The following is an 18,925-nucleotide window of genomic DNA, read 5'->3' on the forward strand; positions in this document are numbered from 1 at the left end:
AGTCTTTAGATGGCACAAGGTTATGTTGTGCCATTGCATGGAGGATAAAGTATGCTGCCGAGGAATATTTTTTAATTTTAACGCGGAGATGTTTCTTTCAAGAATTGAACAAAGATATCTTCAGTGATGTTGTTTCCTTTAAAGTTCATGACTTGATGCATGATGTTGCACAAAAGATGGTGAAGGAAGAAATTAGTGTTGCGCCTTCCATCACAAACACCTCAGTAGATAGAACTCGTCATGTGTGTTACATTGGAGATAACAAATTTGAAAGTTATTTTTATAGCGATAAGATTCTTTCATTTTTATACTATTTTCCCGGAACCAAAGAGTCTTTGTTGTGTAGACAAATAGGTAATTGGAAGTGCCTAAGATTGTTGGACTTGTCTTGTTTGTTGAGTGTGAAAAGATTGCCCGATTCAATAGGTGAGCTAATACATTTAAGGTATTTTAATCTCTCTTACAATACTGATTTAGAGGAGCTTTCTTATCAGATCAAAAAACTACATAATTTGCAAACACTTATTTTAACTCATTGTGAAAATTTGAGAGAGTTGCCAAACTATATTTGCAAATTAGATCAACTTAGGTACTTGGATTTAGAAGGTTGTTATAAATTAACTTGTATGCCTTCAAGCATAGATAAGCTTACAAATCTTATAGTGCTACCACTCTTTGTAGTTGGTAAGAGACCTTCAAATGACAAGAAGAGTGACGACCCGCTCAAAGACCTAAAAGCTCTCAACAAAGTAAAAGGTCACATTTGTATCAGAATAGTTGAATATGAAGAACACGTGGGAGGCGTGAATAGGGAAGGAAGACATTTGAAGAGTATGGAATATCTCACTCGACTAGAAATCAAATTTCGAATCCATCAGGAAGATAATAATGCTAAATGTGTTAAACATGAAGCTGTATTGAAAAACCTAGAGGCTCCTACAAATCTAAAGATATTTCATTTAGAAAATATGAGGGTAAAACAATATAGAGATGGGGAAAAGTAGAGGATAATTGGGCTATCTCCCTCCCACATCTTGTCCTCATCGTACTTTACGAATGTAACAACTTGGAGGAGGTGCCATTGTTGAGTGAACTTCCTAATTTGAAATCACTCAAACTATTAAAGTTGGAGAACTTGAAGTGCATGGAGATCAATAGAGGTAGCAATATTGGTAATGACTCAAAATCAGTACAATTACCAACATTCTTCCCTACACTTGAATCTCTTTCATTATGGAATCTGAAAAAGTTTTAACGATGGGGGAAGGAAGAAAGGTTGATGGATGATAATGATGATGATCATATCGTTGGGAGGGCATTAAAATTTCCTTGTCTTTTTGATTTAAATATAGACCGCTGCCTCAACTGAATGTCGATTCTCTGTTGTCCTTGTTTGAAAAAATTGACCTTATATGACAATAGTAAAAGATTGCAAATAATAAAAGAACCAGGTCAAGAAGATGGCATCGCTGGAAGTTCACAAGATGATTTCGAATTAAAGGAGGTTGTAATAGATAGAGTGTGTTACCTCAAATCATTGTCAATGTATAGTCTGATTTCACTTATTATTGATAAAGATGAGGAGGTGGAGTGTTTATCACAACTTCGGAACGCATTTCAGAGTTGTGCTTCTTCCCTTCAGATTCTTCATTTGAAGTCTTAAAAGAATCTGAGGACACTTTATGGGTTGTACCATCATTTCACAGCCTTAGAAGAGATCCGCTTGCTCAATAATGAACAATTGGGCATATCCGAAGATGAGGATGAGCCTTGGAGATCCTATCTTCAAACAATTCGCTCCCTAGAATTCATTTCTCTTCCAAAAATGACAAGTTTGCCTAAAGGGATGCAGTACTTGACCTCCCTCCAAACTCTTTGTATTTGGAATTGTGTGAATATGAGAACCCTTGGTGTGTTCTCATACTCTCAAATACGCGTACAATGATGAGAACCCTAAATTGAGTGAATTGTGTGAATATGAGAACCCTTGGTGTCTAAACAATTCCCAATTTTAGATGCATTGTTGTTGCTTAAAGTCAACATCTAACATTGATGCTATACAGGTTTCCACGTCCAAAACCAGGACGACCAAGAAGAGTTGCTGCACTGGAACTCCGTGGAGTGTTCTCATGCTCTCATTGCCCTTTTTACTTCTTCCCCCTTGAAGACAATAGCAGAAAGTGCTACAAGCCAAATCATTTGAAACAACAACGACAACAACAATGCAACTCTTCTTGGTCGTTGTTGTTTAGAACCCCAAATCAAAGGAAATTACCAAATGCTCTTGGGCAATGATATTTGGATTTACTTCATAAAATCTTCATTTTTGGGGCTTCCAATCTCACTCTCGAGTTTTGGTTCCTTGCATAATTGGCGATGACATGATTGACATCAACCCACATTCAGAATTGTTCAGAACCATCCATTTAACATGTCAGCCTCTAATACGCGTACAAGTTCATCACTCACACCGACGTGAGAATTTTTCATTGGCCACCATCCACCAACCAAAAATAACTAAAACTAGGAAATTCAAAAGAAAAAATCTAACAAGCCAGTTTTCAATGGTCTTGGAAACAAAAAGTAGCAAAATAAATCAAGAATTTGCAGAATAACACGACAAAAACACGTTCAAACAACAATTTAGGTCAAAACTAAGAGTATATACTAATACCAAATCAACAAGTTACGGCATTCAATCAAAAAATGAAAAGAAAAGACGTTTAAATTAAAATCATCATACGACACAAGAAAATGATCAAGTGCTAAAACGAAAGAAAGAATTAGGGTTTTTAAAAACTAACCAGCCAATGTCAGGAAAGGCCATTGAAGTTCGTCGATTGCACTCGGAAACGCCGCATTATGTTTGCTGAGAGCTCGATCGAAGGCTAATTGGACGGCCATGCAGGATATGGCGCTGTTAGAGATTGGCGGTTGCTTTGTGCGCTTTGAACTTGTGCGAAATCGGCTCTTTAGGAATGTAAATTTTTGAATTAAATAAGTTTGTTAAAATTACAAAATACTCACATCATTTGACTTTTTTACATAAATTAATGTACTAATTCAATTCTTAATATCTCTAATTATGTATATTAAAAAATTATAAAAATTTTATATTAAAAATCTATGCATTGAGACGAATTAAACAAATCTCACTTGCCTATGTTTTAACTTATAGATTATAAGCTAATCACAAATTAAAATGATGAGTAAGTAGTGTTATTTTTCTAATATTGCGAGTAAAATTTTGTAGAAAATAGTTTCCAAAATACGTCTTCTTTTTCCAAGTATATGGACAGGATGAACAAGATGGAAAATTATAAAAAAAATTCAACAAGTGCTTGCAAATATAAGCTTTTAGTTGACTTTTTATACCAATTTAAAATAAAGGCATTATGAGTATTCAAACTAGTTATTCTTTATTCCTTTATAATAATTTTGAACAAATATTCTATTAAAAACATATAATGCCTCTCTTGATTTCATGCTAAGTTTTATTCTTCTCACAAGTGTTTTATAATAACATGCATTTCTCAAGTTGATCTAATTAATGTATATCTCTAGTTATCTTATTTATGAATTAATTACTTTTAATACATATTATTTTTATCATTTGTTTGAGTTTATTTAATTAACTAATTAGGGTTCATAATTGTGTTTATATGTCAAATATTAATATTGAAGAAGAAAAGTACTTATGTGGTTGAGAATCTGAATATGGTTATAATTTAAGCGACTTTAATGTAGATGGATTCGAAGGATACAAAATAATACAAATATATCATTATCAAGTTAACTAAAAAGTAAAAAAACTTCAAAGCGAATTAGTTAGAGCATCAATAATGGTGACCCTTTTAAAGCTCATATGACCAAATCATGACAAAAATAATTATAATGGTGACCTAATATTGGGTGGGTTGGGAAAAAGATTGGACAAATAGATCAATATGTGACTCGTTCATGTGAACGGTCACCCCTTTTTTAAAAAAAAAAAATTGCCACGTGTCCCTGTGTGATTGGGCGGGGGGAAACTGCCAGCCTGCTGCCTGACACGCTTCCCTTTGCTGACGCCACTTGTTGGCTTTTGATTGGGTGCAAAAAAATACCCGTTTTTTTCCTTTAGCGGCTATTTTCGTATTTAAATAATTTTTTTTAAAAAAAAATTATACCAACGGTCATATTTTTTCGAGATCTATAAAATGAGACCCATATTGATATTTTTTGACATAATTTTATATTTACATATTTTCTTCTTATTTTCCTACTTTTTTTGTTAAAAAATACCAAAATAATCATTTCAAAAATCCCCCAGAAAAAAAATATGGATTCAAATAACCCAAATTATGGAAGAAATCCAAGTAAAAAAACCATGAAAATATTATTATAAAAAAATAAAGATAAATATTAGATAAATTAAGGGAGATAACTTATGGTGGGGTATAAAAAAGTAAGAAAGAGATAATGATGACCTTTTAAAAGAAGTCATTGTTAATAAAATTAGGTTGAAAGATGAACTTTTAGAAGAAAAAAAAAATTATAAAATAATAAGATGATTTTTTTTAGGTCATGAATAATGATGCTCTTAACTTGACGATTTACCGAAGGGGACAAACAGAAAAGAACCTGAGGAATTTCAAAAAGTGGATAGTGTATTAGATTTTATGGAGGAAAAATGTTATGTAGAATCCTTTTTATGATGAGTGTTGTACTTGCGCAATTGTAATGACTTTTAAGTCCATGGCAATACAAGCCCATGTTTGGTGATTTTAGGCCCATGATGATGAATTTGAGAAGTTAGTTAGAACAACAGCTACTCTTGTGAGAAATCGTCTTTTAAAGAGACGATATTAAAATAAAAAGTCCACATTCTTATTTTTATTTTAATTTGTATTAATACTATGTAGCTTATATATCTAATGCATCTTTCAAAAAATCGTCCCTCACAACGATTTGTGTAGGAACAATTATTATTGGATTCTTTATCAAGATCATCTCATTATGAGACGGTTTAATATGAACTGGACTAACATTTAGTTTTTTTAAAATAGTTTATTTATTTAATTATTTTTTAAAAAAACGTTAAATGAGCTGCTTGTATGGACCCGTCTCATCGTGAGACGGTCTCATACAAGATTTGTTGTTATTCTTGTTAGAGATTATCTCTCATCGAGATGATCTGATATAATGAGTTTATATTCTTATGACCTGTATTTGTTTAGTTAGTTAATACATGCATAATTACTCTTAGTGAGACAACTTCAAAATAAAGAGCTTATATTTTTATAATTTATATTATTTGGACTATTTAACCTATACATAAAACATGTTTCATAATAAAACTATCTCTTACAACAATTTCTGATCCTTTGATGAAACATGTGTTGTAGTTAGACCGCCCCATACATTTTTTTAAATGAAAATTTGAAGATTAATGTGACATCTATTATATTTTTAAAACTAGATAGATTCTCATGTAAAACACGGATGTAATAAATATATACTTATATTAACAAATTAATATTAATTTATAAAATTAATTCACTTACAACATAAACTTAATCTTTTAATCTTTGTATATGTTATAATTATATAATTGACAAAGCGAAGAAATAATTTATTATAGAATTATATTATCACATATATGTGAAAATTTTCTATCAATTTATAAAATCTTATCAAAATGATTATCGTTAAGCTATATTATATTGATGAAATCAACCAAGTAAGTTAAGAAATGTACGTTAATAGTTTTTATTTAATTTTAATTACTACAACCTTTAACATGTAATAGAATACTTCGTTTATTATAAAAAAATTAATTTTTTTTCTATGATTCTATCATTGAAAGATTTTTAGATTTTCTATTAATATATTATATTTTAATCTAATTTGTAGATTTTTATCATGTATGATTATAAAATATTTTTAAAAGAATAATAAAATATATAAACTGAATATAAAATATAATATAAATTTTGAACTTAAGACTTAAGATTGTGATATGATAATAGAAAATAAAATTATTTATTTTTGTCTTTTTATAGTTGGATTACTTCTTAATGAAACAAACTTTAATTTTATTTAAGATTTGGGATAATAAAAAAAATTATAGGTTCATATAAGAAAATATATTTATAGTCAATCAAAAAAATTTTCAATAAGTTAATTATTTCCTTAAATATTAAGTCATTTATTAAAAGTTTTCATATTAACAATAGAAAAAATATGGGAAAAATTTTAATAAAAAAGTGATATGTATTCTAAATCGTTTCTTTATTAGTATATTTTATTGATTATTAATTGATGATATAAAGAGTTTTTTATTTAATGTTGGTGAGAGTCGGATTATTCCCACATATTTAGACCACAATTTCCCATTATTTTCAATTGAATTCAGCATTCCTTCCGTGACTTTTACTCTTTTATTTTCGATGATTATATATATATTTTTTTTTTGGCATATTTCAATAGTTTCCTAACTCACATGCACCACCTCATATCACTTATTCTTAGTTGTCGAGCACGTTTGTAGTTGTAGGTAATTACAATGTACAATGTCTTTTGACACTCAGCTTTTTTTGATACGAATATTATACGCTCAATTTTTTTTTTTTTTTATGTGAATTATATTTTTCTTTTAAATGTTATATTTTTGAATGTATAATATATAAAATCATTTAATATAGGAATACATTTACACATGATTTTTGAAAATATTTGGCTAGAATAAGAAGTATTTCAAAATAAAAGGAGTATTTACATACAAGTACATAACCTAACTAAGGGTTACAAAAATGATGGGGTATTTGACAAATGGCTGATAATTGGTAGCTAATAGCTGATTATAATGCCTGATTTGACTAGTTAATTTTATTAACTAGTTTGACCAAATGATTTTGAACCTGCTGTTATGAGCCACTTATTCAAAAACAACTTATTCATAACAATAAATTATTTCAACCAGTTAATTTACCAAATATTAACAATAGATGGTTTGACTACCAAACTCTTTATTTGTATCAAAATAAGTTAAAATTTCCTAATAAACTATATATCTTGCGAAACGCCCCCAGTAACTTCGTGAACAAATATTAACCTAACCTAGGGTTACCAAGGTGCTAGCACAAAGAATAAAAGATATTTACATGTTTATCTATCTATCTCCCCATCCCTCCACAATCAAATCGAAAGATATACAACTTTACATATACTAAAATTGACACAAAAATCATCAAAAAGAACTTTGGGAAGACCCTTATTAAAAATATTTGCAACCTGAAAACAAGACGGCACATGTAGCATGCAGGCTTCACTACGTTCGACGTTCTCACATACAAAATGAATATTCATTTCAATAGGTTTAGTGCGTTGATGCTAAACATGATTGCCATAAAGATAAACAACACTAACGATATTATCACAATAAATCAAGGTGGATTTGGTAACAGAGCAACGTAGCGTTAATAACAAATAAAAGATGACTTGCATGAGTTACACCCATCTGAGGACCTGATCAGGGATAGGGTTAGTTGGAGGCTCATTATTCATGTCTTAGACTACTGATACTCTCTCGATTACATGTGAGTGTTCTTGTTCTTTGCCTTTTACTGATCATTCTTCTACTCGTTTTTACCGGATTATTTTTATCTTATTTACATGTCTTTTATATATTTTTAATTTTTGATTAAGGGTCTAGCTTGTCTGGTTGGATGCGGGCTTGCAGATTCAGCTTTATTCGATCCTTTTCGTTGCATGAATTTTTTTTCTGAGGTTTTTTCTAATGATTTTTTTTGAGCCCAAAACTCTTTGGCTGCATCTTTCTTATGAATATGAGTTGTTGATTATAATTCTTATTAGTAAGAAGATGATAATGAGAACCAAAATCGTTATGTTTGTTATTTGCTTGCCAATCACTAGAATATTGTCATTTCTCATCTTGTTAAAGTTCTATATGCCTATATGAGGCGAATCTACTCTAAATTGATCCTACTAGACTGTATTTTGTATCCATAAAAGAATTTAATTATTGAAAATTATTTTTTTACCCCTTTAATTTTGTTTAATGGACCAAAAGAATTTTATTAGCAACATTTTAAATTTTGAAGAGAGTGCTTCTTAACTAAAATATTGCGAATGAATGAGACATAAGTAGGGATGGTCATGGGTCCAGGACCTTGTAGGACCCGCCCCGGACCCACCCCTTTTATAAGGGTCTGGGTCTTAATTTTTGAGACCCGTCGGATCCGGGTCCGGGTCTGTATCCAATTTTTTTTTGACGGGTCCGGGTCCGGGTCCTAAGGTGAAGACCCGGACCCGGACCCTAAACTTTTAAATTTTAAATTTTATATTTTTGAATTATGATATTATGAATGGATGGGCGTGGGAGTGGGCCATTCTCATTCTCAATTATTTACTTTTATAAGCCTTGCCTTGCCTCTTCTTACTGAGATTACAGTGTTGGTCTTCCACTGACTGCTTTGCTCTATTTTCATATCCTTCTTGTTCAGAAATTTTCAAGATATGGTAACTTTTTCAAACAATTTTGTTGACGGGATATAATCTAATTATTTTGTAATACGATATATTTTGTATTTGAATTTCATGGACTCGAACAAGTATTAATAATACGATAATAAGTTGCTTACAAAAATACAAAAAAACTCGAAAAAGGTTCAATTTTGACAAATCAAAGAGGCTTTGTATAAGACCCATTAAGGACCCTAGACCCTGTCAGACCCGTAGGGTCCGGGTCTGAAAATTTTGGACCCTTAGGGTCCGGATCCGGGTCTAGATCCAAAAAAAAGGTCTGGGTCCGGGTCTGGCCAGACCCGCCCCATGACCATCCCTAGACATAAGTAAAGAAAAGCGTGAAATCTATACAACAATGCAAGTGTACTAATGTTAAAGAAAAAGCCAAAATAAAAATTAACCAACATAGAAAACTATGAATTAGCTTAGTAGTTTGAGACTTTCTTTTTCACCTTTGTAACGAAGATTCGGTTTTTACCACTTACAAATATATTAATACTATTTTTAGTTTGTCTTTGTTTATTGGAATTTCCAAACCTAAATCTTTAAAAAAAATGAGCTACTTTTATGAGAGATCATCTTTCGGTGAGACGAGTTCAAATAAGAAGTTTATGTTCTTATAAGATATATGAGATGAATTATTTAACTCTTGTAATATAACAGGTGTTTCCCGAAAAAACCATCTCATATAATAATTTGAAATAAAAAATTCTCCAAAATAGAAAAAGAAAATATCATATTATTGTCAAAAAAATTCTAAGGATGCAATTAATTGCTCTAAGGTAGAGAAGAATGTGCCAAAGTGGATAGTGTTTGACCCTTTTGAAATAAAAGCATATATCAAAGGTCCATAGCAAAACTTGATTGCAACCAACAACCGATAAGATAGATGCAATTATAGTCACTTTTGTCATTACATTTCACCACTTTCTTTACCACACATCTTCCATATATTTAGTTTTCATTTTTTTATATATTTGTAAGATCCTAAAAATAGATTGATTGGATAATTTAATATTTATTTTTATTTCATAATTGTATTAGACTTAAATCTGATTTTTTTCAAAAATGAATATACAATTATGTATAATAATATGGACACAAAATGTGATATTACACTAATATAATTATTTAACTCAAAATTAATCTGATGACATAAATAAATAATTGTTCCAAAAAAATTATTATAAGAAAGCTCTAGATTTTTCCTTTCCCTATTTGTACGATTCTATCACTTGGAAGAAGTGATGAAGGCAATACGTTTTTGTTGTTTTGTTAAAAAAAAGGTGATTTACTAATTTCAATAAAAAGTTTCCAATAATGAATGGTATTAATATTTTTAATTAATATTAAGGTAGACATATTTAATTTGTCAATTTATTTTGTGATGACCAAAAAGCATCCATCATTTTTAAAAATATTAATTTTATATATTTATGATATGATAAAACTCATCCACGACTTGTAAATATCAAGAAGTTTTAAAAATTCAGTATAGCTTTTATTCATGTAAACTAATCAGATAGTTAATACTTAATGATAAGCACATGTAACTTTAATTTATTTTATCATGATTAATTGCCACTTATAGTAGGTGATACATGAGCTTGATTAATGTTTTGATTCAAAATTATTAATATAGATAAAAAATATACTCCCTCCTATTCAGCTTATGTGTCTCATTTCCTTTTATGGTCAAGTCACCTTAATTGTCCCATTTCTATTTTTGGTATGGGTTTTTGACTTTTATGCCCTTAGTAACTTTATCCTATTTTCAATTATATCCTCCATTACCCATACTAAATTTCCTCCCTTACATTAAAAAACCCATAATACCACTCTCTTTCCTACCCTTAGGGTCCCACTTTTGACTCTCTTTAAAATTCGTGAAAAATCAAATGGGACTCCTAAGATGAGTATGAGGGAGTATTTAGCAAGTTATATTTTTTTTATTCAAGTGCAATAATCTGTAGACTAGAAAATCCATACAGAATATGGGGAGAAAGGCTTAATTTTTCACGTAGGTGGTGAAAAAGAAACCCCTATCACATGGATAAAAGAAAATGTCCAACTACTAAGTTAATCATGATTCTCTTTTGGGAATAATGTCACTGTTATACTCCCTTTGTTTTTATATGTTCTTTTCAAATAGAATTTACGAATTTTATTGTCAAACTTTGACTATGATTTTTCATCTATCTATATGAAAAACATATTAATTTGGGGTCTTGTTAGATTTATCTCAATAAATATTTTTTAAATATCAACTTTTTAGAATTTTTAATAATTCACAATTAAAATTATTTAATTTTTAAGTTTGCATTGAGATCTATGAAAAAACAAAATGAAAAGAACAAATAAAAACATATGGTGTTGTTTGTTTGGTTTTAAAAATGGTGTTTGCAAAAGTTAATAAACCTACAGATGCAACGATTTGCGATAGCTTATTGCGCTGCTTGTTGAACAAGCGAAGCAATGAACCTTAGTTCGTTGTGACATTTGTTCAACAAGCGATGCCTCAAACTTAAGTTTTGAAGATTAATATTTTGTAATGGATCTAGTTTTTAAAGTACTATCTTATAATAAAAAATAATAAAATTAGGTAGTATTTTGCTGAAATATAGAAAATTTCATTTCAAAAATACATTTTAATAATCTTCAAGTATCAAATTTGAGTATTTACCCCTAGTGTCTTACTTTCACTAGAGCAAAACATTAATTTGTTGAATAAATTTATGACCTGTTCTCTTTAACTTAATTTTTAAATTTATAATTTTTATTCTTATTGAGATCAAATCAGATCAGATCAAATTAGATAAGATTTATTCTCAAATCAAATAAGATCATATTAAATCAGACCATACCATATCAGATAAAATCAGACCATATTAATTATTATTATTATTATTATTATTATTATTATTATTATTATTATTATTATTATTATTATTATTATTTATTGAAAGATTATTATTATTATTATTATTATTATTATTATTATTATTATTATTTTATTGTTTTAAAATTTAATTATTTTTATTATTATTATAGGAGTTATAATAATTTATAATAATTAATTAATTAAAAAAATTATTTAATTAGTTCTTTAATTAAATAAAAATAATAACAACAACAACAACAACAATAATAATAATAATAATAATAATAATAATAATAATAATAATAATTAATCAATTTAATTAGTTAATTAACTAATATTAATATTAATTAATTAGTTTATGAATTAAAAAAAAAAAAAAAAAATAATAATAATAATAATAATAATAATATATAATTAATTCAGATCAGATCAGATCACAAAGATTTAGATCAGTTCAAACTAAATCAAACCAAATCAGATTAGGTCAAATCTTAGTAAATTCAGATCAAATTCAATCAGATCAGACGAAAAAAACATGTCCTTCAATTAGCTTATTTAAGAATAAATAGATGTTTGATGAATTAGAAATGGTCAAGCAAATTGATATATTCGTTAATCAACCATTTCAAGCTGTCACATTTTTTCCCAAACTTCCCATCGCAAAATTAGAAATTAGAAAATTTGAGTCCTAATATTTCTAAATACGTATTATAAAAAATATATAATAAAAAATTATATATTAAGACGAATGTAACGAGATCTCACGTTGATATATTTGGGATAATTATTAATCTTTCTAAAATTATCATTGTTTAGTCCTAAATTCTCTAAAGCACTACTCTATCCAAAAAAACTACAAGATTCCATATGTCTAAAACAAGTTTATATTTAATTAATTAGTAATTAGAGAAGATTAGAAAATTTAGGAGAACAGTAAAATCAGTGGTTTTAACATATTTCTAAATACTTGCGGACTTGCCACAAACGAATCATATTTCATTATTTTGTCTAAATTTGAGTAAATATTATTTTTCTTGATAAGTTTTTAAGTTTAATTATGATTTAGTGTTTTTTTTAATTTACTCCGTAATAAAAAAAGATAAATTGAAAAATGAAAATAAACATATTGTCTAATTTTAGATAAACCCACGTATTGGGTATAATCAATGAAAATAGTTTTACCTATTATTTAGAATCTTGTCCATATATTATTGTAACTTAAATAGATTGTTAAATGAAAATAATAATAAATAAATCACAAATTCTTAAATTAGACTTTTCTAATGGGTTGAACTTTGTGTGTCAAAGTAATCAATTACAATTTTAAAGTGATAAATTATATAAATTAGCTAATTATATAAAATTGTCTTATAATGAGATGATCTCATACAAAATGAAATTTATTTTCGCAAATTGTATGAGAGACTGTCTTTCCGAGAGACGCATTAGATATATGGGCTAAAAAACCCAATTAATACAAATTAAAGAAAAAATAAAAATGTGAATTTTTTGTTTTAAAATCGTCTCTTTAATGAATGGTCTCTCACAAGAATAGCTGATTTATATTTTTTTGATCAATTAAAAATTGATTTATTATTGATAATTTAAAAAATTTTACCACCGTAAAAACCTTTGAACTGCCTATAACCGGTAATAAATTAGTGGTTGAGAGATTTGGTTGGGGTTTAAGCACGGTTTTTTGGTGGTATTTATAATCCCGGGGTTTTTGATATCCCATTGTCCCCACATCAAACCCCTATATTTTAGAGAGAAAATCTTTCTATTTTTTCTAGAGAGAGAAAATTAAACCAAAAAAAATTAAAATTATAAAAACTGATTTTTCTTCTTGCGTTCGTTAACTGAAATGAAATGATCATCAAAAAAATTATTCAACTGAATTTCAATTTCCTAAATTCTTATTGAAAATTTTATTTATTTATTTGAATTTGCAAATAAACATGACATAATTATATTGATTGTTTGTGAGAGTTGTAGATGATTAGGTAGAACCGTAGAAGTTGATTATCAGATTATTGAACGAAGATCGTTTTTGCTTGATTTTGAGGTACGTAATTCTCAATCATTATTAAGTTTTGGTTGTATTTCTGTTTCTGCAAATTGTTTTGGTAAATGTGCTTGAATTTGATCTCAAATGATTGCGAATTTTGACTTGTTTATTTCAAGTGATCAAAAAATTAAGGTTTTTGTTCGTGAATTGGTTCGGTGATCAAAGGATCTTCGTTGAATTGATTTTGATGATCAAATTTCCATGATTTGGAATTTGATGTTGATTTGCAAACTTGGTTGCTTAAACCTCTCATCTACTTTCTTTATGTAGCTTCTTTTAAAAGCAAATGAAGAAAAATGTTAGAATACTTTCATGTGGTTTTAAGAAAGAGAAAGGGTTTAATGTTTTAGTTCTGAGAATTTGTTTGTTAAAATTCTGTTGATTTCTTTCAGATGTTTACTAATTTTGATTTATTTGGATGAAATCAGATTTAATTGTGAATTATGATGCAAGTTTTAATGGATTTTCTTTCCTTTTTTATAAAGGTTGTGAAATGTGAGCTTTTAATGCTTTGAATGATTGTAGTAATTATTTGTTTGTGAATTATTCCAGATTTAGAATTTGGATATAGTTATGATCTGCAATTGTACAATTCATTCAATAGTATAGTAATTATATAACTTAGAATGTCCTTCACTCCTTTATTGTAGAATCTGTGCATTTGGCTGTGGCTGTTTCTGGAATGTATAATTGAAATATGGTGGTTTTGAAGAGGACATTGGATCACGGAGTTATTAGCTACCATTCTTCTACAATACCGAGAGGACCTAGATCCGCGAGAGTAAGTTTATTTGATTGCATTCTAGCTCATTGTTCGCTTTCGTTGCGTAATTTTGATATATCAGATGCAATGGTTCCAGAAATGGAAGTTTCCACAGAAAATACATAAAGGTCGCGGACTAAGTGCATTTGATTTGCTGGCTACGGTTGCTGGAAAGTTGCTAGAAGAAAGTGAATGCTCTTCTGCTTCGAGTAGTGCGGCTGTGGGATTTGATCGGTGTGGAATTGATAAAGTTGTGATTAAGAATGAGCCTCGAGATGTTGATAAGGAAGGGGATCATGATGATCAGGGTAGCTCTGAAGGTAGTGTGTTTTTCTCTGGTCTTCAAAAGGATGTTTGTATAGGGAAGCTTGAGACGGTGAATGAAGTGAACGTTGAGCTTGCTTCGCCTTTGGCTAGTTCTGGGTGTTCTGAGAAAGTTGATTCTGATATGAAATTGATAACTGGAAAAAGCACCGATTCATTTGTAAATCATTCTTGTAAATTAGATGGAGGTTCCCCAAAACGTGGGGAGACTGATGATACTAACATAAAAAAAAGGCTCCTTAGGCAACTAGACACAAACTTGGGTGAATCTGGAGATACCACTGTGGCTAACAAGTCTCCTGCGCCAACTAACACTGAGGAAGATATTGAGTTAACCCTCTGCAGGGGTTCTAATCCTAATACTTCCTTTCTGAAACATGGGAACAATGTAAAAGTAAACTTTAAAGACACCAACGAAATAATTTCTCAGTGCTCTCAACCTAACAACATGACGAAGGCATTTAGATCGCCAACAAGTGTAAGAGATTTTAAACTGTCGACATCTAAATACTGGAAGACAGCTCCTAAACTGAAGGATTATGAAGAGTCTGACACAGGTGCGCTAACTGCTTTGTGACTGAATTTTGGCTGTGATCAATTGAGAAGAGAAACCAAACTAATTAAGTTTTTTTTTTTGGCATCTTCAGATGGTATAGCAAAGCACACCCAGCCTAGCCAGAGAACCTATAATGAAATAGAAAAGTCTCAGCGTCCATTAAAAAAACGAATATTGTTTCATCCTAGCTCAGTGGTGACTTATGATGGAGGTATCAGTAGTGAGAGTGTTACTAACTCACCTGAGAAAGGCATAATTGATGAGAAGAATGCCTTGGCTGCGAAACTACATGAAGGTTTGTTTTTGTATTATTTTTGTCATTGAATAGCCTTCCGTTATTCCAGTTAGCTAAGATCAGAATTTGACTGGATGGATTTCTGGTTCTCCGTGCAGAAAAAGGGACACCCTCTTCAGGGTTTTGCGGCCAAAAATCTTCTAATTCAAGAAACTCTCATGGTACTAATGGGGTTTTTGTCACCTTAATGAGTGTTATTTTTGTTGCACTGTTAAATTATCTTACATTAAAATTTGTTTTTCATGCAGTGCGGCTTAACATCAAGTCCTTCAAAATCCCCGAGCTTTTTATTGAGGTTCCAGAGAGTACAACTGTTGGTTCACTAAAGGTACGCAGCCACAATTTTTATGTTCTGAGTTAATGTTTTGAAATACCTTTTTTAACGTGCAGCCGTGTTCTGGTGTCTGCATATGGAAATTGTACTGCCGGACAGTTTTAGTTATATCCCGTTTGTTTTTCTTCTGTTTTCATGATTGAAGTTGTAATAGTGACCTTCAAACGTTTAATTCTTTCACTATGTTCTTCTCAGTGTTTATGATTGATATTTGGTAATGATCATTCAAGTATGACTTTTCCAGAGGACTGTTTTAGAGGCTGTGAATGCCATACTTGGTGATGGATTACGTGTTGGTGTACTTCTCCACGGAAAGAAGATTCAAGATGACACCAGAACCTTACTTCAGTCTGGTATATCTCAAAGTGATGATATCAATACAGTTGGATTTATGTTAGAACCAAACAGCCCAACCCAACCTTCTCCACCTGTAGGCCTTGCAGAACATCCTACTTCACTTCCATGTGGCCCACCCAAGTTTGCGATTAGGTACTCGACTATTTCAGTTTTTGCACTTCTGTTATTCTTTCATATGGACGACCATTGGAACTGATTTATTGGTTCACGTTGTCAACCCAAATCTTTTGGTATAAAGACCATGACATTGCTGTTTTGTTGTTATTGCACTTCTGTTAATTCTTACTTTGATTCTAATATTGTGTTATTGCGTGTGACTAATAACTATTCGGGCATTTCTTTCAGGTCTCAAGTTAACACTATTGTCGATACACCAAATAAACCTTCTATCACTGACTCAAACAGACCTACGGAAAGTATCAAAAGCATTGTTCCATCTCGTACTACTGAACTGACTGACAAAACTGTTTTCAATTTTAAGGCAATAGTGCCTGTTCCAGAAGATAGAATTGAAGCTCTAGCTGTGGTGCCTGTGAGCCATAGATCCAAACGTGCTGATATTGGACAACGCCGTACTAGGCGACCATTCTCTGTTTCTGAGGTAGAAGCACTTGTTCGAGCAGTAGAGAAACTCGGAACCGGAAGGTACTTGATTTTAATGCCCCCTACATCCTCTTGCAGATGCTGTGGGGTCTTACAATTTTTTCTTTACTAAATATGCATGGATTAAAATTCAGACCATTTCCTTATGTATTGGTTTTCTTATCTCGCAGATGGCGTGATGTCAAATTGTGCGCATTTGAGAACGCTAAGCATCGAACCTATGTTGATTTGAAGGTAAAAGACCCTTTTGCTGTATACTTGTAGTATTAGTTTACTAACATACTACTCTTATCTTCCTAATGTTATATTCTTGAACAATTTGAGAAGGTAATTGTCGCCTAATTTTTGATTAAAAAGCTAATGAGTGATTTTTAAAGACAGAGACATGAGCTGTGCCCTTTTCAATTGGGGGCCTGAATTATTGTTCTCTGGTCCTTACATTGCTTTCACTGTTATGATTCTTTCTGTTGGCACTCATAGTTCCTTCCATATTTGAGAGACTCAAGCAACCTTAACTTCACTTGCACATAACTTTCTTGACAGTGATTGGCTAACTTCTCACTCACAATATAATATTCCTGGTATATAATTTATGCATCAATATTATATTTTAAAATTCCTCTTTTTCGAAAATCATTGGTTAGCCTAATTGTTGAAGGTAACCATTTACATCCTTATGATTGCGTTACCCTAGATCAAAATAAATAAAATAAAAACTCCTTTGGTCATTAAGTTGTGGTCCGTGAAACATAATTCGCTAGTTAGTTCATCTTTTAGATTTGCGATTCGCTAAAAATGATTCAAAAATAGCCTAAAATAGACCAAAATTCGTTTTTTCGATTCCCAATTCGTAAGGCGATTAGTGAATCATGTGACATTGGTTATGATTCCTACTTAATTCTCATAAATTTGCTACGTTTGTCTATCGTATCTGAGAGTTTTTTAGTGAAAATATACCAATCTGGCTAGGACGGATAACTACATGCGAGTTGTTAACGAGACATGAATCTAAGCGTAGCTCCAAAACCCTTGTGGGGATGAAAAGCCTGTGTACCACATGGTTTTGTTTTCTTGCACTTAAGCCAACCTATGATTTGTGTTTCATGAACTGCATATGCTTATCCTTTCATTATCACATGATCTTAGTTGGCATTTCCTAATTTTATTAATTATTTTATTTATTAATTTTTTTCCCCTTTTTCCTTTTTTCCTTTTCTTTAGGATAAATGGAAAACGTTGGTTCACACGGCAAGAATCTCACCCCAGCAAAGAAGAGGAGAGCCTGTTCCACAAGAACTTTTGGACAGAGTTTTATCTGCTCAGTCTTACTGGTCTGAGCATCAAGCCAAACAACATGGAAAACAACAGCATCATCATCCACAGGGTATCATACCTAAACTTACAAACTCCGTCGCCTAAATTATTAATGGCGAATTCATTTTTTACTTTGTAGATTTCTAACCTTTGTGTTGTAGAAAAAAAAAGCGATACATACAACTTACAAGGGGGACAATATTATTGTAGAATTTTACGAAACTTTCATGTAGTAATTTCCATACCGATTATTTTTAGAGGTCGCTTGGATTGAGAGTAAATGTTTAAAGGGGTAAATAAAAGTCAAACTAGAAAAACAAAGTTAATTAGATTAATGATTAAAGGAATTTGATTGTTAGAGAGGGGGAAGAATTAATTAGAAGGTAATGAAAAATGAAAAAAATAACAACTAGTTTCCTTATTTTTGGTATAAATTTACCCTAAAGAAGGATAGGAGAATTCTTTATTTCCAAATGAGGAAAATCAATTTTTTTTTATTATCTTTTTAATTCACTTTCATTTACCTTTATAACAATTATTTCAATAACTTTATTTGCATCTCTAAGTACCTTTGTTACATTAATTTGACTTTTTTATCCCTTTAATATTTATTCTCAATTTAAGCGAGCTCTTATGTACCATTATTCATTGCCAATGACCGTATATAGTTGGGAATACGGCTTTGCTTTGACATTGTTATATTCATTGCCAATGCCTCACAATTAGTGTAGAAGCTTTGGCCCCTTTGTAAATGATTTGTAACAGAATAAGAGGGTATTTTCCAAATTGGAAAACCCCTTTATTTCATTTTTTGTAAAGACTATATACTATTAATAGGGTAATTAAAAATTAATGAAGTTGAAGATTTCAATAATTGCATTCGTTATTATTTCAGTATTTA

At 30.3% G+C, this 18,925-nt stretch overlaps 1 protein-coding gene across 1 annotated transcript; it reads left to right on the top strand.

Annotated features, from left to right (window-relative positions):
* The first annotated feature begins 13,149 nt into the window (after positions 1-13,149).
* LOC130802761 (telomere repeat-binding protein 3-like) lies at positions 13,150-18,898 on the top strand. Its single transcript, XM_057666819.1, has 10 exons — positions 13,150-13,475; positions 14,129-14,259; positions 14,339-15,122; positions 15,213-15,416; positions 15,515-15,577; positions 15,665-15,744; positions 15,995-16,239; positions 16,453-16,752; positions 16,881-16,944; positions 17,932-18,898. Exons 2-10 carry the CDS (start codon positions 14,176-14,178, stop codon positions 18,127-18,129), a joined length of 2,022 nt encoding a protein of 673 aa, XP_057522802.1. The 5' UTR covers positions 13,150-13,475; positions 14,129-14,175; the 3' UTR covers positions 18,130-18,898.
* Positions 18,899-18,925: the final 27 nt, after the last annotated feature.

Source organism: Amaranthus tricolor, chromosome 16 (assembly GCF_026212465.1).
Source record: "Amaranthus tricolor cultivar Red isolate AtriRed21 chromosome 16, ASM2621246v1, whole genome shotgun sequence".
NCBI lineage: Eukaryota > Viridiplantae > Streptophyta > Magnoliopsida > Caryophyllales > Amaranthaceae > Amaranthus > Amaranthus tricolor.

Bases quoted from the DNA above. Each gene is read 5' to 3' on its own strand.
- LOC130802761 (XM_057666819.1), top strand. From the start codon at position 14,176: ATGGTGGTTTTGAAGAGGACATTGGATCACGGAGTTATTAGCTACCAT. The intron at 15,123-15,212 runs GTGCGCTAACTG...TGGCATCTTCAG, and splicing joins TTATGAAGAGTCTGACACAG to ATGGTATAGCAAAGCACACC. The intron at 15,578-15,664 runs GTACTAATGGGG...TTTTTCATGCAG, and splicing joins TAATTCAAGAAACTCTCATG to TGCGGCTTAACATCAAGTCC.